At 39.9% G+C, this 22,534-nt stretch overlaps 2 protein-coding genes across 2 annotated transcripts; both read right to left on the minus strand.

Moving 5' to 3' along the window:
* Nucleotides 1–401: 401 nt before the first annotated feature.
* On the minus strand, nucleotides 402–9,621 carry LOC133075094 (serpin B13-like). The gene is made up of 2 exons (XM_061169222.1): nucleotides 9,535–9,621; nucleotides 402–809 (listed from the first exon to the last, which is right to left on the minus strand). The coding sequence occupies exons 1-2, from the start codon at nucleotides 9,619–9,621 to the stop codon at nucleotides 402–404; spliced, it is 495 nt and encodes a 164-aa protein (XP_061025205.1).
* Nucleotides 9,622–12,769: 3,148 nt separating this feature from the next.
* Nucleotides 12,770–22,147, minus strand: SERPINB12 (serpin family B member 12). The gene is given in 8 exon segments (XM_061170154.1): nucleotides 12,770–13,175; nucleotides 14,169–14,335; nucleotides 15,602–15,744; nucleotides 17,266–17,355; nucleotides 17,358–17,382; nucleotides 18,842–18,982; nucleotides 19,744–19,878; nucleotides 21,980–22,147. Coding segments are annotated over 8 exon segments (1,275 nt in total).
* Between the last annotated feature and the right edge of the window lie 387 nt (nucleotides 22,148–22,534).

Raw genomic sequence — 22,534 nt, forward strand, 5'->3', positions numbered from 1 at the left:
GAGTAAATTTTTGTTTTCTTTTACTCCTGTATTATAATCTACCAAAATATTAGAACTGGTGGGAGTCTCAGAATCACGAGCCCATAGTCTTTGTTGAAGAGACTGTTTCTCTCCATTAGTGCACAAAACTACAAGACACTGATTTACTTTCAGAAGAAATCAACGGAAGAGTATTAAGGAGCCTTGATTTGACTTACTATATGCATGTCACAAACAAAAGAACATTTCAGTTGCAAGGAAAATTATAAATACACACACTATTACAGTCATTAATCATTGATTTTGATGGTAAACTTGGAATTCAAGTAAAAGGATTTTTAAAAGAATGGTCTATTTCCGTAATCTTATTAATGCTCTAACACCGGTGGTAGTGGTTGTTTTCTGCCAGGGCATTGACTGTCCTAAGGAGAAGAAAATCGGCCAAAGAAGAGGACACTGTTGGATTCATTGTGCCTGATGAGGAACAGGAAAGGGTGATTGCAGTGAAAATTTTCATAATCTGGCGCAGATGTGACAGCTAAGCCCACACTGGTGGCAGCTGCAGCCTCCGAACCTTCCTCGGTTACCACCAAGAAGGGCCTGTGCAGGAACTTGTGGGCATGCAACCCGGAGCATGAGGACATTCCCGGGTTGTAGTCAGCTTTCTGCTCGCTGAAGGCATCCTCCATCCCCATGGCTGTCAGGACGGCCTCCAGGTCACAACTAGCCTCCACTGCAAAGCGCGGCAAGTGCAAGTTCATATGCCTTTCTTCCATATGCCCTGGGCTAGTCCATTCTATTAATTTCTTGGGAGTTATTTTATCTATAATCTATTAAGAAAAAAAAGGAGGGAAAAATGGCATGATTATCAATAAAAATTTGAAACAGTGTAATGCTAATGTGTATCAGTCAGAAATCATTAGTTTGAGTAACAAATGAAAACAGAAATTTCATTTCACTCAGCTGTTATCTTTATATACCAGGCACTTGTCTTATATTTCTCTATTTAAATTATCTGTGTATGTATGAAAACTCCGTAGCAGTAAATGAATTTTTAAAGGTGAGAAATAAGTCATTTCTTACTCTATCGATATATATTATTTCATTTTTGACTATTCCCCTCTAATCTTTGTCTACATATGTATTATATATAATTTCTATACTATTGTATATAAATTATATATAACTATAATATTATAATGTAATTTATATTATATTAATACATAATATAATATATATTTATACAGTTGCAATCACATTGAATATCCATTTTTCTTGTTTTAATGTAAACTTTTTCACACCACTGCATATCTCTCTCTCCTAAATATCTTGCTGCTCTGAGCCCTTAAACGACTAGTGAGCTTTCGATGGCTGCTCGGGTTGACTGGCATATGATGTGAGCAGATGAAGATATTGAAGCCTTGGTGAAATAATGGATTGATATAAAGAGAAGGATGCGGCTTCCCTGGTGGCGCAGTGGTTGAGAATCCACCTGCCAATGCAGGGGACACGGGTTCGAGCCCTGGTCTGGGAAGATCCCACATGCCGCGGAGCAACTGGGCCCGTGAGCCACAACTACTGAGCCTGCGCATCTGGAGCCTGTGCTCCACAACAAGAGAGGCCCACGCACCGCGATGAAGAGTGGCCCCCGCTTGCCGCAACTAGAGAAAGCCCTTGCACAGAAACGAAGACCCAACACAGCCAAAAGAATAATAATAATAATAATAAATAAATAAATAAAATTTTTAAAAAGGTAGGATGTCGTGGGAGTATTTTCTCCAGTGGGCCAGGTATGACTGAGTTGATTTGAAAATGGGGAAAGGCCTACGAAAAATCCTCTGGGAATTTAGATGGGGACTCTTCAGAACTGGCACGTAAATGCAGCAGACATTGGCATCTTTACATATTGAGCAAGAAACATGCTTATCTTACATGTTCTTCACTGGAGTTTATACATAGAAAGAAATGCAGAAAGAGAGAGAGAGAAAACCAGCATTCTGTTTGTGATCAAAAACAGAACAAGTATGCCCACTCTTACTATTTCCATTCAAAACTGAACCAAAGATCCTAGCAAGTGCAATAAGGCAATTGATTGATTAATTCATTAGTTAATTAAAAGTTTCAAGACACTCAAAATGAAAAAACAAAATGATCATTCACAAAGGAATCAACACATACTTTATAAGAATTAAAAAGTGAGTTTAGCAAAATTGCTGAATGCAAGGTCAGTAGTCAAAAAAATCAAATATTTTAATGTACTAGCAACATACAGTTAGAAATTGAAAATTTCTTAAATGTACAATTTAAAAGAATATCAAAAAGCATCTCAAACTTATTAAAAATGAAAGATGTGCAAGCCTGTATGTAGAAAAAGATCAAACGTAATATAGGAACATTAAGAAGATCTAAGCAAATAGCAGGATGTATTTTATTCATGGTTTGGAAGACTCAGTATTCTAAAGATGTCAGTTCTTCCAAAATGGATTATTACAATCTCAAATGAAATCCCAAGAGGTTTCATTTTCAAAAAATTGACCAGCTGATTCCAAATTTATATGAAATAGCAGAGGACCAAGAATAGGCAAAATATTCCTGAAGGAGGAGGAGGTAAGACCTGTTCTATCAGATGGCAAGACTTGCCATTAAATAATTAAGTGTTGTTTTGGCAAAGGGTAGGCCAGAACAAAGGCTCAGAAAAGTGTCTACGTATATGTGCACACTTGACTTTTTTAAAAAATATTGCTGCAGAGCAGTGGGGAAAGAGCTGAGTTTTCAATAAATGATGCTGAGTCAGCTGGATGATCGTATGGGGTAAAAATAAATCTTGATGCTGAGTCAGTTGGATGATCGTATGGGGTAAAAATAAGTCTTAACTACTGCCTCATACCATATACAAAACATCAATTCTAAGTGAATTGCGGAACTACATGAAACACAACAGAAGTGTTTACATGAATGGTAAAGATTAATAAATTGGCTACATAAAAGTTAAAAGCTTTCATTATTCAAAAAACATTATTAAAGTTAAATATACACATACCCTATGACCAGCAATTCCACCTCAGGTGTACACCCAACGGAAGTATGTGCTCACGGGTACCAAGAGGCATGTACAACCATATAAAGAAAGGATGGTACATTCACATACTGAAATACTGCATAACAATGACAATGAATGAAATAAAGCTGCAGATAACAAAATGGATGAATTTCACCAAAAGCATTAAACAAGAAAATCCAAATGCAAAAGAATACATACTCTGATTCTACATAGATAAAGTTCCAAAGAAGGCAAAACTAAATTATGGTGATACAAGTCAACATACTAGTTATATTTTAAGGAGGATGAAGGAAATAATCATTGGAAAGAGACACAAGGAGGGATTAGGTGATGATAATATTTTGTTTCTTTACCTGAGTGGTGGTTTAATGGATGTTCACTTTTTGATAATTCATTGAGCTATATTTTTATATAAAATATTAAAAATAATATTTCCATATTGTGTTATTCATCACAAAAACACATTTCTTGTTAGATTTATTCATAGATATTTTATTGTTTTGATATGCTTGTGAAGAAGCTATTTGGTTTTTCCATTCATTCATTTATTCAACACATATTTTTGAGCATCTTCTCTGTGACATATACTGGTTTCGGTACTGATGTACATCAATGAATAAAACATAAAAGATCCCTTCTATCATTAAATTCACGTTCTATTAGGGAGATGCATACTATAAATAAACAAATAAGTAATAAGAAAAATCTCAAATAGAATTGAGTTTTATGAATTAAATAAAACATTGAACTTGCCAATAGTTATTACTGGTTTTGTTTGTTCTGTTTTTAATTTTGGATATCTAGCTGAACATCTTAAAGAACTTTCTTATTAGGTAAATTGTCAGCTAATTCACTTAGATTTTCCATAAAAAATGATCATAAAGTCTCTGAATAATGGCTTGGTCTCTCTTTACCAATATTTATTCCTCTGGTAGAAACCGTTCCTCAGAATAATTTCAAATCTCTGTGCACATAGCTCAGATCAACAAGTCTAACAATAAGGCACCATTTGTTTTAAAAGCTGAACTTAACCAACTGAAGAGGGCACCCTTGAACCAAAAAACAGTGAGGAACCCAAATTGCCTTTGTAAAGTTACCTGTCATTTTTAGTCCAAAATCCTACACATTTTAATATGAACAGAAAAAGGTGCTCAACAAATACGTAAAACTACTTTAAGAAGAAAAGAGTGAAAATCAAAAACTTTTCAGCTGATGAAAATATTCTCCAAGAAATCAACCACGAGGCAAAAAAAAAAAAAAAAAAGCTACAACATAAAGCTACCTTACAAAATAAATATCATTTGAAAAGCAATTGTAAACACGATGAATGCTACAAATCATCATGTCAAAAACTCAGAATAGAAATCAACAGCAACAATAACAAAAAGGAAGATGTGTCAGGAGATCTGTCTGAACCCAAGAAAGTATAGAAATAAAATCATCTCAGTAATCAGATGAAATAACAAGTCGTCTATAGGAGAAAGTACAATAAGGAACATAGAGAAGAGAAATAAAAATAGCCTAGAGCAGGAAAACAAAGTAAAGAAGGAGTCAAAGGAACAGAGAGATTGGGTTAGAAATAGAAACCAAACAAGTCTAAATATGTATAGTCTCTAAACACAAAAATAAAACAGTGGAGGAGAAATAATATTTAGAACTATCATCCAAGAAAGCGTTCCAAATTAAAATAAATCCTGAATCTACATATTGAAAGGGCCTACAGTGTACCTGGGAAATTGACCCTGAACAACCAAGTCTAAGGCGTATTTTAGAAAAAGGATTAGTCTTTAACATCCATATCCCGAGGGTGTGCAGGGTCCGGGGGGAAGGGGGGGTGGTGGTGTGAATCAACTCGTTATAAAGTAAAGAAAATCAGGTTGACATCAGATTTGAGAGCAACATACAAATCAGTGGAACAATATTTAAAGAAACTCAAAGTAAATCCAAACCAAAAATCTTATATCCCAGCAAGTTCCCTTTTATGAATCAAGACCATAGAGATTATACGATATTTGTTTTTCTCTTTCTGACTTACGTCACTCTGTTTGACAGTCTCTAGGTCCATCCACGTCTCTACAATCTAGAAAAATGGTACAGATGGACCTGTTTGCAAGGCAGAAATAGAGACACAGAGGTAGAGAACAAGCATGTGGACACCAAGGAGGGAAAGGGGGGGTGGGATGAATTGGGAGATTGGGATTGACATATATACACTAATATGTATAAAATAGATAACTAATGAGAACCTGCTGTATAGCACAGGGAACTCTACTCAATGCTCTGTGGTGACCTAAATGGGAAGGAAATTCAAAAAAGAGGGGATATATGTATACATATGACTGATTCACTTCGCTGTACAGCAGAAACTAACACAACATTGTAAACAACTACAACCCAATTAAAAAAAAATAAATTAATTTTTTAAAGAAGACCATAGGGAAACAGTGTTAAACAGTCAAGGGTTTCAAGAATATTATATTTGTTAGCCCTTCTTGAGATATTTACCAGAGGATAAGCTTCATCCAAAAACAGCAAAAATGATTGGGGAAAATTCAGCAAAAAGCTGGTAGTAGTAAGCATGAATATATTTTATTGTAGCTCTAGGACTAAAACAAATTCGGGGATAAGGGTGGAAAAGTAACATGTAAATACTCTAAGTTTCATATGTTCCACCAAAGCAGAAATAACACGACTCAAAATGTGGGAGAAGATGCTAGAAAAAAATGAGAAGTTCAAATAAGTCCATTGATTATTGCCCCGGTAATAGATGAGAGTCAGAAGATATCATTTAAAAATAATAAAAACCTAAGCAAGTTAAAAAGTGTAATGTCATTATGTAATGATAAAAAGCAACATCTAAAACAAAAAAATACAAACTTTCCTAAATAACATAAGGAAAAATTCAAAAGAGAAAAAATAGTAAACAGCAAGACAAAACGATTCTAAAGTTCATATGAAAAAATAAGCAAATAAGAATACGTAGAAAAACTTTGAAAAGGAAAGCAATAAAATCTCTATAATTAAAACATTGTGATGCTGGCACATGGGTAGACAGACCAATGGAACAGGGTAAAAAGTTCATAAAAAGAAGGAAGCACATACAGAAATTTAATGTCTAATAAATGTGGTACCTCAAATTCTGGTATTGGAACAACTGGATAGCCATTTGGAAAAAGATAAAAATTGGATCCATACTTCACCTCCTATGCCAGAACAAATTCCATTTGGATCAGACATCTAAATTTTTTAAACTGAAATCTTATAGGTAATGGGGGGGAAAATGGGTAAATTCTTTTACAACCTGGATGTGGGGCAAGCCTGAAGCAATGAAGAAAAGATTGATCAATTCAGCTTATGAAAAAATTTTAATTTAGTTTTTGGGTTTTTTTTTTTTTGGCCAAAGGAAAAATACATATGATAGGTCATATCAAAGAGAAATGACAACCCAAGATAAAGTTTTTGCTAATTCTAACATGAAGAGTTAATTTTCCTAACTCATAAGGAGCTCTTAAACATTGTCAGCTACAAATTGGCACGCGCCATGGGCACTTGCCATCTACCTCTGCGAGGATTAAATCATATGCTGCTGCAGCTGCTGACTTTCAGGGTGGAGAGCAGAAATGAGGCACTCTGTGCTCTGGGAAAAACTGGCAGAACAGGTCTTCAGATAGTTAGATATTTTCAGGAGCCAATTTTATGAGCCCAATTCTTGTATCTCCTCATTTCCAGAAAAACACTAAAATCCTTCATGGTGATGACTGCTCCTCATGACCAGCAGAAACCTTCTGCAAAAAATATGGGCTGCCTTCACCAAAATCACGTAAATACTGGCCTTCACCCCTGCCTCTTTGGAGCCGTTTCTCAGAGCTATCTGAGATGCTGTCTCCCGGGCTACAGTCCTCATTTTGCCCCAGATGAAACTTAACTCACCACCCTCACGTTGTGCTTTTTTTTTTTAAGTTGACAACATCAAGGGGGAAAAAACCTACATAAATACAGTGAAAAAATATGAATAGATATTACACAGGAAAAGATAAAAAAAGACTTAACATATGATAACAAGCTCAAGTTCATTCAAAACAAGAGATACCCAAATTAAATGTATACTAATATATCTTTTCTTGTCTATCCGTTTGGCAAAAATCCAAAGGTTTTACAGCATTCTGTGGGCATGTTTATAAGGAAACAAGCACCTACACACGTTGCTAATTGGAGTGCTATGGTATAGCCGTTATACTATGAATTCAGCAATAGCTAACAAAGTCACATAGGCAATAATAGCATTTTGTCCCAGCAATTTTGTTCCTAGGAATTTCCTCTAAAGTTAAACCTTCGCAAACCCAAAATGACATGTCACTTCTTATTCCTAGATTGTTCGTTAACGTCTTTATAGTCTTTCTTTTTATCATACCTCGAATTCCTTTTTTAAGCTTTTGTCTTCCATTTTTTTAAATCTCTGCCTTTATTTTCACTCTTTTCACCTTTACAGGGGCTTAAGTATATTGTTCTCTTTTCAAACTTCTGCGGGGGAAATCTTAATTAGTGTTTTAATTGCTTCTTGTTTTCTAATAAGTGCATTAAAAGTTTTACATTTTCCTGTGAGTAGCTTTTTTTCCTACTTGAATTGCTATGTAGAAAAAAAGTATTAAAGTTATTTACTATTTTTGTTGATTTTTCAATTTCTTCCTTTATTTGTATCTATTTGTATTTAGAAATTATACTCTTAAGTGATATTATTTTTTGTTTTTGATAAATGGCATCTTTTATCAAAGTGAAACATTTATCTTTAATCCCTATTATTATTTTAGGCTTTGATTAGGTTTTTATCTGATATTGTTCCTATTCTCACTTCCCTCCTGTTAATATTTCTCTAGTACCTCTTTTTCTCTACCTTTATTTTAATCTTATTATTGTTATTATTGTCTCCTATAAATAGTCTATAAATAAATCTTTGTATTTTTAATTCAGTATGTCTTTACTGTCCAATTTAACTCATTCACATTTCTTGGGACTAGTCATATTTGGACTTATTTGCCATCTTGTTTTATGTATTGCCATGCTTTCTTGTCTTTTCTTCTTTTTTCACATTTCTTTGAGTTGATCAAGTGTTTTTCATTCTTTTTGCCACCTCATGTTTTGGCAGTTATGCAGCCTATCCTAGTTCTGCAACTGGTCATCCTTAGGTTTAACACAAATACTGAACGTAATTTCCTATTAACATGTAGGGATCATCTATTCTCCTCACCGTCCCCTGAACTATAACAAGAGGTTTTATTTCTATGCCTCTAGTTCCCTCCTCACTCCTCATCCCACCATCTCCCACCTCTCATGTTGAGATCATCTGAATCTTAATTTTTCAATTCTAATTTAGGCTTAAATAATGTTTTATTCTTTTTTTGTTCCTTTGTTGGCATCACTCCTCATATCCCACATTTTCTTCTCCAATTCATCTTTTAAAATTTTTTGGAGTAGAGCAGATATTCTTTTAGGCTAAAGTTTGCAGGTACTAAACTTAGGGTCCCTAGTCATGCCTTTACCATCACGCTTGAATAACAGTTTCTACTGGTACATATTTTCGTTTCATAATTTTTTTTCTCTCAGAACCTAAAAGTATTTCTCTGTCTTCTGGCAGAGACAAAGAGAATCCTAAACTCCATCTGATTCCTGTTGCATTTTATGAATTATATTTCTTCTAACTCACAGTGCTTCTGGAACACTTACTTTTTTCCTTGATCTTCCAGTAATTCTGCCACAGTGTGGAAGCATAAGTTCTCAATGGGCCCTTTCAGCCTGCATGAATTTGCTTTTAATTCTCTACATTTTCTTTTCTGATGATCTTTGAGTACATTCTCCCCTCAGCTCTCTCTGTTCCTGAAATGCTCACTGATAAATGCTGAAATTTCTTCAACTACCTTGCAGGGCTCTTAACAAAGTACTTTCTCTCTTTATCTTTTTACTCTATAGTTTTGTAGAATTCCACGGATCAAATCTGCCAACTGACTTTTCAGCTGTGTTCCTCAGTCAATTTACTGACCTTTTGTAATAACTACGTTTATTTCCAGGAACCCTAAATGAATATTTTAATAATCCCCTGTTCTTATTTCGTATTTTTTGATGTCTCTTGTTCGACCGATTAACTCTTTTGAGGTTGTTTTTCTTTCAAGTGGTTATTTCCCCCAACCATTTGGTGATCTCGGTTATATGCTTGTCTCTCTGTTTGAGACTCCTCATTAGACCGTCTACGAATGCGTTTGTGCGGCTACCACAGTTTGCTTTGGCAACTTAGGAGTGGGAGAGGCTGCGTGGGCTTCCAGGCAAGGGTACTAGGAGCTCATAACCCCTGAGTGGGAACTTGTCCTCCTCTTCAATACGGACAGCCTTCTGGCGGCACTGGGATGCCTCTGTGCCCAGACACACTTACTTGCTCTAGCCTGGAGGCAGAGACCTCTGTCACTCTATGGTGTAGCACAAGGCAGGGGCAGAAAGAAGCACACCTGCCCGTCTGCTCCTAGTGAAGCGCCCAACCCTGCCGCCACGATGGCTGCCTGCCTCATACTCATCCTGCTCTTTGAGTTCTCCATCCCCACTGGCCACTCTTTTTTTTTTAACTTTTTTTATTTTTATTTTTATTTTTATCTTTATTGGAGCATAATTGCTTTACAAATGTTGTGTTAGTTTCTGCTGTACAGCAAAGTGAATCAGCTATATGTATACATATATCCCCTCTTTTTTGGATTTCCTTCCCATTTAGGTCACCACAGAGCACGGAGTAGAGTTCCCTGTGCTATACAGTAGGTTCTCATTAGTTATCTATTTTGTACATAGTAGTGTATATATGTCAATCCCAATCTCCCAGTTCAAGCCACCCTCCTCCCCCCCTTGGTATTCATATGTTTGTTCTCTACGTCTACGTCTCTATTTCTGCTTTGCAAATAAATTCATCCGTATCATTTTTCTAGATTCCCCATGTAAGCTATATTATACAATACTTGTTTTTCTCTTTCTGACTTACCTCATTCTGTATGACAGTCTCTATGTCCATCCATGTCTCTGCAAATGGCACATTTTCATTCCTTTTTATTCCTTGCTGGTGTGAGAAGAATAAAGAGTCAAAGCGATCCTAATTTTGAGCTTAATTCCCAGCATCTCATAGGCTTCCCTCTCGTGTGGTTCTGTGGCACTAAGTTAGAATCCTCTCCTCTCTGGATGGCCTGACTCTCTGACACTCTCAACAGAGAGGTCAGATGAACTATACAAACCCAAGAACACCGCTACCAGGGCTCTATTTATTCTTGTCCCAACAAAAGGACTTCACTTGCAATGACTAAACTGCCTAGGATGGAAAGCACCAATGCCTGTCCTCACCTTCCTCCAAGTCAAACGTGGGGAGTTTCATTCAGTCTTTCAATGTCTGCAGAAAGAAAACAGATTGATTAGAAAGGCAGAGGCTGGGAGACAGCAGCAAGTGTGAAGTAGAGAGATGGGTGCACCATGCTGAGACTGGCAGAGATCTTGTGTTTCTGAATTCAGTGGAAGGCAGTTCTAGGAAGAAAACAAGGCAGGCTGACACAGCCGGGGCATGATCAGGTCACCCCTCAACCACGCCTTTCCATCCAGCCCCATCAACGTGTAGTCAGCAGAAACGTTCTCCTTATTATAATGATCCATTCGCCATCACTCTTAGGTTTCAGAATTGCTGTGAGTTTTCATCTTTTTTGTATGCCTTCATATGTAATTATGGTGGAAAGTTGGGAAAAAAATTATTACTGGCACAAGATATATTATTCCTACATAACTGAGAAGAATTGTTAGCTTTATAGAGTATGTATTTCTACATTTTTAGATGAAGAACTTTAAAGTATTTATGTCACTAAAAAAAGTCAGTTGGTAACACATCAAACATATTTTAACTAATGACAAAAGTTAAATGTTTCCTTTATTCACTAGGAAACATTTTAATCAATCACAGATCAGTAAAAATAACGTGTTTACTGACTTACAGAGAGATTTAAGAATCACACTTTCTCTTTATTGTAAATAGATTCATTTTCCCCTCATGATTAAAATTCTGAAAAATCCCAATACAAATGAGAAAATATGCTTATTTTCTAGGATAGAAAATGCCAGACAAAGCCAGACCTATAATATAGGTCATGGTTATTCACTCAGTGTCCAGCTGTGGTGCCAGGTCAGCACGGAATCAGCCCTCAAAACATTACTCCCAAAAGGAACCGCAGGAGAGACTATGTTTTTGATTATCTGAGATAAATTTGATGTGTGGCACATGCATTCTGGGTAAAGGACCAGGAATAACAGCCTCATGTTACCAACGAGAAAATTTTATACCATGAACAAGTTTTGACCATGAGAAGCCTCTATGAAGAACGTGACAGTTGTCTTCTCCAGCACAAAGAAATCACTAGTGAGAGAACTAGGGGCGGGCTGGCAGGAGAGCAGGTGAAGTTAACCTACCTTTTCCTTTAAAAACTGCTACAGCCACATTTAACCAACACAGTGGCAACTGGGAGGAGGACGGTCACAGGGCAGGGAAACTGGGCCACAACCAAGACCAGAAATTCACCTTTATGGGAGAGAAACTGACCGATTCCTTGAGTTAGGTGTGTCAGTGATCATTCCAGAACGTGCAGCTGAGGCAGAGCTCCAGAACTCGGACCAACACATCCGAGAACAAAGGTCCTGGGGTCCTGGAGTCTTGAACACTCTGTTGTCAGGCTTTCAGTTGAGAGGACGCCGATAGTCCTCCTGACAAGGGTTTCCCTGAACATCATGCCCAGGCTCGCTCTCATGAGACCTCTGGGAGGACAAATCGGTCCACGTGGCCAGAGGACAGAGAGAGGAGAATGGGGAGCCCACAGAGAGGGCAGTGCTTCTCTCCCACCCTCAACATGCTGGGTATTTAGGAGTAACTCCAGAGGAGAATACTCTGAGGATGGGGGTGAAGAAGAGACAGAGGAAGTGCTTCATGATGATGGCGTAGGAGACTCTATAAGGAAAACTGAGACTCGTCTCTTTTCAATCCACTCACCACTCTGCTGAGTCAATGTCAGATTCACAAGACAAATACCATTCTGCTCTGTGCAAAACGCACGTTGGTTGGGGAGTCTTACACCCTTGAGCTGTCACTGAAATCCCCCCTAAGCCCAAGTGAGAAGCACCTCACAGGGCACCCTCCGTGCAGCAGAAGACAGAAGAGGAAGAGGCGGGGCGTCTCGCCCACTGATGCACCAGGATTTCAACTGCTGCAGAAATAGAGCTGAGTTTCCAAAACAGATCCCATTGAAACATTTTCTCTTGCCACCCATGGTAAAGTGTTTTCTGAGTTTGCTATTTCCTAGATGTGGTCTAATGACTTGAACTTTCAGGATTCCTTCCTAAGGAGGTCAGTAACTTAGAATCAATATCATCCTCAATTATGTTGACCTTCAGGTCACAGGGGGTGAATTTATATGCTTGAAAGCTTAGGGTGGTGAAAGCTTAGGGAGGGAGCAAGGACCCTTTGATACTAATGGACTGAGATGAAAATCTGCTACAGGGTGAGAGAAAGGTGAGGACAAGTGAGGACCAGTGGCTGGAGGAAGGGAGCGTGGAGTTGTGCTAGAATTCGGTCAGCTTTAGATATCAGCAAAAACACAAATGCCCGTGTGATACCAGGGGAGGATTGTATTGCCACTTTCTTCCAGCTCCCAAGTACTAGATAATGTGCTCCTTTCAAGGAGAGCAGACCCTGCCATAGAAGAGAATGGTTTGGGTTTTGTTGTGTCTGATGAAAAAGAGAAAAGGGTGATTAGCATTAAACGTCTCCCACGATGGTAAGGACAATTCCTTGCCAAAACCACCACTGGCTGCGGCTGCCTGGATACCATTTTCATCCACCTCCACAGAGGTTTTATGGACAACCTTTGACAGGTACAAACTGGGACTTGGGGAGATTCCAGTAAGGTCAGCCTTTGCTTCATCAGAGGTATCTGTGATACCCATGTCCCGTAGAACAGGAATGAGATCGTCGCTGTCTTCCAGGGTGAACTGGGGGAAGGAGACAGCTACACTTTTTGCTGACATATTTTCTGAACTGCTCCAGGCCACGAGTTTTCCATAAGTGATATTCCTTTCAAGCCTCAAGAGGAAGAAAATCATGTTCGGGTCAGAGGATGTGCCTGCACAGGATGCCCCAAATGCTTCAAGGGGCCTGAGTCTATCTCCATAGTTGGCAGCCGTCCTCAAGGTCTTTCCCTAAGCCTCAAAATCCTCTGATTTCACTCAAAACACCTCCAAGCAAATCTCTTTCCTATTTAAAAGTTATAGGAAAATTTGGGTTCCTGTGTTCTTCGGTGTCTGACAGGCTAGGGTTCGAAGCCCAGCAAAGCTCGTTTGATTAAGTTGGGTGAGTTTGACCGAGCCTTAATATTCTGAAGTTCAACCTCCTCTTCTATAAAACAGAGATAATACCATTCGGGTTTTGCAAGAATTAAAGAAAATAATGTATGTAAAGTACTTAACATAGTGCTAGCACATGATAAATTTTGAATAATGGTTATTATTCTCATTGTTACACCTGTTCTCCCATCTCCCTGTATTTCTCTCTCACTTTCACTCTCCCTCTATTTTTATCTCTTTGCCTGCCAGGCTGAGCTTCCCCAGCCTTTATTAATTCCTACCTCACAAGCAATCTATTTCAACATCAGCATCTCCACTTCTGTCAAGGCACGTGGACCAAAAAAGAGGATTCACCTAAAGGGTCTCTAACTGAGCTACAGCAAAATATTGTGAGTTAGAGGACAGAAGTCAGGATATTCAGGAAAAAGGAAAACTTGTTTCATTTGTAGCAATTCTACAGTTACTCGGCATCCAGATCCTTTGGTCTGGAAAAACGACTGCAGAGAACCATGAGATTACAGAGGAAAGTCGTATCCAATAATTTTGGCATTTGTTCTTTAGTTCTCAACAAAGGAGAAATAAATATCTCACTGAATTCAGATTTTTATATATTCTTTGCTTCTCTGATAGCTCAGGTACCATCGTTCCTCAAGATGGTAGATGGTAGAGAGTGCTGTTCCCCGAAGATCTATAATGAAATATTTTGTAGAGATGTGAAAAAGGAAGATTTGCCTCTTCCAGGCCCTTCAGATTGTCTGCAGAGAATGCCGGCAGCAGGACGATCATGCTGCGCTTCCCCTTGATGTACCGCAGCTCAGTGACCTGCGCCTCCAGCTCCTCTAGGAAGCTGATTCTAAATAGCCCCATTTGATTCATCATCTTCACGCTCTTCTTTTCATTCTGTAGAGGACAAGGTAGAAAGTCACAGCACTGCCACGATAAGCTCACAAACCAACATGGTCCCCAGCTTCCCTGAAAACCAGGGCTCCATTAAGATGAGAAGGGTCTTCCCCAGAAGTCCTGGGCCACACCAGGGATCCAGCCTAACAAAGTCCTCTGCCCAGTAACCAGGTGGCCCTTACTTTGCCAATACCCTATCTTCCCATGGTTTTAATAGGTTCTTCACCTCCCAAGACCACTTGTTGGTAGAGTGTCCATCCAGGCATCCACCCACAGCTTCGCCAGTGGAAACCAGCCCTGCCAGCTCCATCTTCCATTCCTGCCCCACTCGTGGCCTCACACGACCCCCTACCTCTACTGGCCTGAGTGGCCCCATCAAAGCATGAGTGGGAGCCTTGGTTAAATGATAAGCTTCTACATGTTAAATAACAACTCCTGTTCCATGGGGTTCTGTCAGAGGAAAGGGCACTTCCCCGGGCACCTTAAGCCTCATGATAACCTCATAGCAGTGGGGTCATCAGTCTACAGATGACGATGTGCAGCGCTTAAGAGAATAACACAGTGAAAGTGCCAGGCTGGGGTCTGACCCTCCCCTTTCTCCCATTTTACAGTCTACTGGCTTAGAACATGAGTTTTGTTTTTTATTTTTTATTTTTCCAAGCAACATTTATTATTGTGGAAGCAGTACTTGTGCATGGTGGAAAGTTAGAAAACACAGAAAAATAAGAAAAGTTGAATACCATCTCTCTCTCCCTGAATTACCTATGTTAACAGATAAATGTATGCTCCCTATTGGATCTCTTTCTATACATGTATAATATACACACATAGTTATAAGTCATATATATACATAATACAACATATATAATATGTATAATGTGTATTTGCCTTTTTGTAATAAGGAACACAGGTTTTTGAGGCAAACACTCACAGGTGTGAATCCTAACACATGTATTTGACTAAGTAACTTTTGCAGTTTTTTCCCCCTCAACTCCTAAATGGGACTAATAATAACACCTATTTTCATAATGTTATTTTGGGGGAGGAAGTGAAATAATGAAGGGAAAATGCTCAGTGCAGCACCTGGCACAAAAATGCTTCATCAACTTTAGGTACTGATTTTTATTAATAACAAAATGCTCTTATTATAAATGTAAATTGTAACCCAGAGACCTAAGTTTTAGATTCGAGTATACACACTGCCAATCACTCTTAGTGGAAATTGTGAGTGGAATATCTAGAAAACTGCGTGCTCTAGTACAGTACTTCACTTGGAGAGAAAAGCGCATCAACTGTGTTTTCACAGTCAAAATATTTTTCCCACTTGGCCTTGAAGTAAACAGTATTCACCAGCACCAGCATGGTCGAATTGTCGATAGCGCCCTTGCTACAGAGTTCCTTGATTTTACCTTAAAAAAAAAGAAAGTTTCCAAGGAATATCCTAAATATGAATTATAGCAAAAGTAATCATGTAGCCAGATTTTCTTTAATGCAGTTTAATATCCCCAAGGCTAGAGCATGTCTCATTCAAGAACGAATCCAATAAAATTAAACCACCCCTAGTCCTGGGTGGAGTGAAAGTAGAGGTGAGAGTGGGAGTGATGGGGGAAGGACCCTCTTACTCGTCCCCAAGGGGGATCCAATTCAGGGCACTGTCACTGAGAGAATTTCTTGATTATATCACTGTGGATCAAATTGTCATCAGACTTTTTATGTCATGATTGATCTTTCAAAGTGTAGATCCTGCCACCTGATTTTATTATAATCTCCTCGAGAAAAAAAACTACTGTGTAAACTTCCTATCTCAAGCATTCATCACAGCAGAGTTAATATGCTTACGTATAAACAAAAATGCATATATATGTACTAGCCATTATATAAATCCTATTTTGTAGGGACTTTCACATGCCCTCTCTCATTCCATCTTACATCAACCATGAGAAATAAGGTATTGTTATCCCTTCTTTATAGAAGAATAAACTACAGCCCATGAGATGTGAGGTCACACAGCCAAAAAGTAGCAAGACTGGCTGAGATCAATCCAGGGTCCTTCCCACTCTTGGCCCAGCCCTGGGCTCCTTCTGCAAGAACACAGCCCTGCAGCAGACTGGAAAAGCCCAGGCTATCAGGCAATGGTCCATCTTCAGTATGCATCCTTTTCCACCTCAAAATACCACGTCATCATGTACTTGAATGCACGCCTCAGCCTTAAGATGAGACGACTCTTGCACCTCAAGGAGATTTACACTCAAATCCCATAGTAATAGATGATGCTGACATTAACTACACTTGAAGGATGCTGGGAAAGTAACTAACTAAGAAGAAACTAGATATTCATGCCTTGGTATGAATTTTTTTAGTGAACCAGTTTTCCTTTTGGCAAATGAATGGAACCTTGAAGGAAGGGCAATTTTTGTGCACTGTTGAAGAAGTAAGGAGAAATAATTTTGGAGTTTGGGTGCTTCCCCCAAGGAAAGGGCAGACAGGGCAGTTTCATATTAAAAAATGATTCCATTTATGATGAACTCAAATTTCCACCACTTAACACCATCATTCGTTCACTCAGAAAACACCTATAAATGTAGTGAAAAGTTGATAAGAATTAGGATTTTATTATTTCCACTTCCCTCTGAATAACTAGATTATCTTCACCATTTTTCTACTGACCCTTTTTAAAAAATGGAAATAGTTGACATCCTGCTGGCATTGTGCTTGGCTGAAAGGCATCTCACCTTCATGATGGAGCAAAGGACCAGAAATAACCCATAGCATCTAAGCATTTTAACTGTGACACGTGCAAAACAAGCTTTGGACCCAATCCACACATGTGAGCATCTGGTCCCAACAGACTAACAATCTGAAAAGCTGGGCTGACTTTTTTCTTTTAAATGGAAAAGAATACCACCTCCATTGTGTTGGGTATTTCTTACCTTGGGATTGAGATTCCACCCAGAAGTTAATCTCTTATCTGGATTTTTCAGTGTCTTTCTGGAAAACCACCTTTTCAGTCGTCGTGTGTAAAATTGAATCATGCCATCTGAGTATTCCTGATAAATTGGAATAAATGGAAATAGTGAAATAAAATCATAATTATGCTAATAGTTAGGAGTGAGGCAGTCATGAGAAGCCTAATGAGAAAGAAGTGACTAGTCATTTACACTGGGTGCATGTGGTCTCTATGTATCCCCAGTCTTAATTAGCCAGAGACATTTCAGTGGCTGTAGTGATAATTTAGGGTATAGAATGCTTATTCGTGGAGCAGTCCATCGTTAAAATGACACAAACCTTTCTTACCAGATTTGGACGTTCCATTTGTGGAGACATCACAAGACAAATAGCAAGTAACTTTAGAGACTTCGCTGTAAAATGCTTCATTTTTTTAAGTATTAGAACCCTGCTTAATGGTACAGAGTTTCTATTTACAGTGACGAACAATTTTGGAAATAGGGTGATCATTACACAACATGAATGTAATTAATGCCACTGAACTGTATACTTAGAAAAGGTTAAAATGACAATTTTTATGTTATAGATATTTTACCACGATTTAAAAAAATTTTAATGTAATATACTAAAACCATTGCTGTGTGCATTTTTAATAAGTGAGTTGTATGTTATATGAATTTATACTTCAATAAAGCTAGTTTTAAAAAAAACAGCATATAAAATCTCGTTTCCATTTTAAGAGAATATACTAATTTTGGTCTAAGTACGCTACCCCCGTCATTTTTTGTTTGTTTGTTTTTTTGTTTTTTTGGCCATGCGCTGTGGCACGTGGGATCTTATTTCCCCAAGCAGGGATCGAACCGGTGCACCATCAGGAACGTCCCCCTCCTCCCCCGCCCCTCACTAAGTCAGCCCTAACCCTCTGTATCCCACCTTTGCCATTGGTCAAGCCCCCTCGTGTTTATTGCTAAGTATGTGGCTCCCTCTAGTGGCGAAAGAGGAAACTGAAGCCCAGAGTCGGCGGCATCTTGCTCTAGGTATAAAGCCTTTAGCCACGGAGACAAGACTTGCGTCTTTTGGCTCCAAACGGAGTCTCCTTCGGCTACGCCGCTCGTCTTCTTAAATGAGTACAATTTCATAGGCAGGTGGCCTGATCGTGGCACAAAAGACGACTTTAGAGAAGTGCCTTGAGAGGGGAGGGAGGGACTAACGGGAAGAGGAGCCACATCAAGGGCATCTACCAGGCACCTTGATTGGGAAAGACTGTCAAGGTCAGAGAGAACACCGTTACCAAACCCAAATGTGCTCCGAAGAGGGTCACATGACCCTCTTTCCCCTGCCCTATTCCACTCAGGGGACCTTCTAAAGTGTTCAAGGTGAAAACTGGGAGGAGGGCAACAAGAGGCGTGGGAGAGAAAGAGGTGGGTCCTGGGCATCCCGTCATCACATCCTCCTGTCAGAGGTTTGTGTTCTAGACAGCAGGTGAGTAATCCAGCTCCTCGCTGATTTTTAAGTAGTAAGTTATATGGTAGCTTTAATCACCGGTCATGCCTAACTCACCGGACAGATTGGGAATTCCTGCTCTCCTTAAAGCCTGTTGGCAATACTCAGGCTGTAATCAGCTTTGATCCTGACTAATTTGGAAAGAAGCTGCCCGAAGTAGCACCTGAGCAGTCCACTCTCATCCTTTTAAGACTTGGCCTAATAACAGGAGAAATAAAACGTGATCTTACGACAAGAGTTAAAGCAGGTTGTCATTTCACTTGGTTACCACGTGGGCGAGCAAGCTGAGAAGAAGAGAGGGATGGATGGAGGGTGAGACGTGGTCCCCATCCTGGCTCCCACGTTGGGATCAAGATCATTCAGGAAATATATATCTGGGGGCTCCCCAATGCACACTGTATTTTAGATCAGTGTGCCTTGTTTTTCTCTGTATTCAAAAAGATTCAAGAAAGAGATAATCTCTCCACCCTCCTTTTAAACTTCCTAACATCGAGGGATAGATATATAACCTGGAGAATATCTTTACTGCTCCTGGTATAAGACAACCCATAAAAGCCTTGTGTGTCAGTACAGATTTCAGCATGAAGTAGAATAGGCAAAAGTGGAGAGAGAGAGTAAGGGGTAGCTGCTGCCCCTTCTCACGGCCCTTCATCCTTAACCATGCTCCATCCTGGGGACCCGTGACCTATAAACGTAGGTGAGTCCTGAGCCTATGAGCTAAGTTTCTTTATCCTGAGCAGAAGATACTAGATCGTACTCTTTAGGAAACCAGCTTACAGACAAGCACTTATAAGATGCATAATCAGAAAGGAATTGTGGGTCATTTGGGATTATTACTATGGATATTGCTGTTGAGGACAACCAGGACCTAATGCCAGGGGATAAGAACCGTGGCCCAGTATAGGACAGCCCAGAGGAGATGTTTGTAAGGGGGGGCAGGAGTTCTTGGTGGCTCTCACCTGCAGAGCCAGAGACCTTGTCCTTTCTTTCTGCCCTTCCAGAGAGCTGTCAGCATGCCCTTCTTGTTTTTGTCTTTTCAGACAGGGACCCGGTTCTTTGCTTTCCTTCCGGGAAACTTCGTTGAAGTGTAGTACCTGCGTGAGAATGGTATGGGGTCTTTCAGACACTACAAACGGCAGGAGGTCTGAACAGCTTCAGAAACATTTTTATCATGTAGCAATGACAATGATTACAGAGTCAAACAAAACACTCAACAGTTTAAAGAAAGGTGCGTGTTTCCTTTGACTAGGGCTGTGAGGTGGAATGGAGAGGAAGTAAGCGGAATGCTACTCCCCTGGGACTGCATTTAAGAATGAATGTAACCAAACTAAAAGAATATCAAGGCAGCCAGAGCCACACGTGGCTATGAACCAGCCTGAATTGACTATGAGTGTAAAATACACATCAGATTTTGAAGACTTAGTATGAAAAAAAAGAACATAAAATATCTCATTTAAATGTTTTAACTGATTACATGTTGATATGATAATATTTTGGAGGTACTGGGTTAAATAATATATATTATTAAAATTAGCCTCACCTATTTTTGCTTCCTTAGTATAGCTACTAAAATATTTTTAATTACATATGTGGCTCAAATTATATTTGTGTTAGACTGTGCTGATCTAGAGTTTCAAATCAATCAAGCAAAAGACAAGTTATCCAGAGCTTTGCAGAAAGATGGAAGACAAGGGGGGGCCTCTGGCACCACTCAGGGTAGGTCTGCTGGCAGGTGACACCCAAGTGCCTACATGTGAAACCTGGCCTGGAGGATGCCAACCACAGTCTAGTCAAGTTTAGCTAATGGAATAATACATCAAATCAAAGTAAATGAATAAAGTAGAATGACCCTAAACACATTCTGCCTCAATCCAATAATTCACTCCTCCATATTAAGGACCACGGCTGTGTTCATACTTAACCTCTGCTCTCTGGGCTAGATCCAGGGAAGTGTAAAACCAGCCTCAGGAGCCTGTGGTTTACTGGGGAGTTGTTCTTGTCACTTTCATTCATTCATTCTGCAAATTTGTATTGGGTTGCGCTATAAGCCAAGCTCTGTTCTAGGACAAAGAGTCCTGCCCTCCGGGCGATTACATTCTAGTGGGGGAGGCATAGAAAAACTATATAGTTTTTCATAGTAATTAATTACTGCATGTGGCATGTTAGAAGGTGGAAAATGCCACGTGGGGAAAGCAGCTAGGATAAGAAGGAATCTTACAATGTTGGGGGCCAGGATGCAGTCTTAGATTGAGAAATCAAAGCAAACCTCACTGGGAAGGTAAACCCTGATCAAAGTCCTGAAGGAGAAAGTAAGTTATAGATCAGTTACCTGGGGGAAGAACCATCAACAGGCAAAGGGAATGGAACACGGGCCCTAAAACAGGAGTGGGTGTGGATTTCCCAACAGAGGAGGAGGGGGCAGTGTGGCTGGAGTGAGGGGAGGGGAGGGAGAGACAGAGTCACCAGGTTATCTGGAACTCAGATCCCCACTTCTCACGGGCCGTTGAAAGGACTTGGGCTTCTATCATTAGGGAAATGGGAAGTCCGGGTTTTGAGTTGATGGGAAACAGGATCTGACTTCGGTTTAAAGGATCTTTCTGGCACCTGGGTGGAGAACACTGTCAGTGGAAGCAGGGCCGCCCGTTAGGAAGCGTATCCAGGTTAGAAGGGGCAGACCTCAGGGAGGTGGTGGGAAGTGCCAGAGTCCTGGATATATTTCAAAAGAAAAGTCAACAGGCCTTTCTCACAAAGTTGGTGTGAAGTGAGAGAGAAAGAAAGAAGTCAAGGAGGACACCAGGATCTTTAGCTGCTGGATGCACAACTGGTGCTTAATACATTTTTATGTACTGGAATGAGTGAGAGAGAAAACACATGCACATATTAAAAATTACTGGCAATATTGGTATCAATAACTATAGAGAGAAAAAACACCAGACATGCAGACAGAGACGGAGCAATGATGAGAACAGCTGTCCGACTGGTGAGGTGGGGGAGGGGGGGCGTCCTAAAGGAGGTGGAGGCTTAACTGAGCCTGGAAGGATGGTTGGATTGAAGAGGAAGCAGGGCAAGGAGATAAATGAAGGCTCCAGGGCGGACCCGGCTCCCAGCAAGCCCAGGGCGCCGTGGACAGCCAGGCCTGCCAACGAAGGATTGGGGTCTGACTCTGAGCGTGGACCTGGACCACTGGATCCGCACCTGGTCGATCTGACGTGCACTGTCACTTCTGGCCCCCAGGCGGACCATGCCAAGGGCAGCCGAGAGGCTCAGAGGACAGATGAAGATGTTCTTATGATAATCATCTTTGCTGAGCTTTCAGAAAAGATCAAAGCAAAATTTGGTATTTGCTGCAATGAGAGAGTCCATTGTGAATCTGATGACAGTCTAAACCAAACAAACAGAACGAGAGAGAGAAAATGATGATCAGAGCACAGTAGGTAAACAGTTCTCATTTTTAATTTTTTTAAAATTTATTTATTTTTGGCTGCGTTGGGTCTTCGTTGTTGCACGCGGGCTTCTCATTGCAGTGGCTTCTCCTGTTGCGGAGCACGGGCTCTAGGCACCCAGGCTTCAGTAGTTGTGGCATGCAGGCTCAGTAGTTGTGGCTCGTGGGCTCTAGAGTGCAGGCTCAGTAGTTGTAGCGCATGGGCTTCGTTGCTCCACGGCATGTGGGATCTTCCCGGACCAGGGCTCGAACCCGTGTCCCCTGCATTGGCAGGCGGATTCTTAACCACTGCGCCACCAGGGAAGCCC

Source organism: Eubalaena glacialis, chromosome 15, assembly GCF_028564815.1.
Source record: "Eubalaena glacialis isolate mEubGla1 chromosome 15, mEubGla1.1.hap2.+ XY, whole genome shotgun sequence".
In the NCBI taxonomy this organism is placed as follows: Eukaryota; Metazoa; Chordata; class Mammalia; order Artiodactyla; family Balaenidae; genus Eubalaena; species Eubalaena glacialis.

Coding starts and splice junctions, on each gene's coding strand:
- LOC133075094 (XM_061169222.1), bottom strand. CDS start 9,621: ATGGAGAACTCAAAGAGCAGGATGAGTATGAGGCAGGCAGCCATCGTG. Junction 810..9,534: donor CACTAGGAGCAGACGGGCAG/GTGTGCTTCTTT, acceptor TTTTCTTAATAG/ATTATAGATAAAATAACTCC.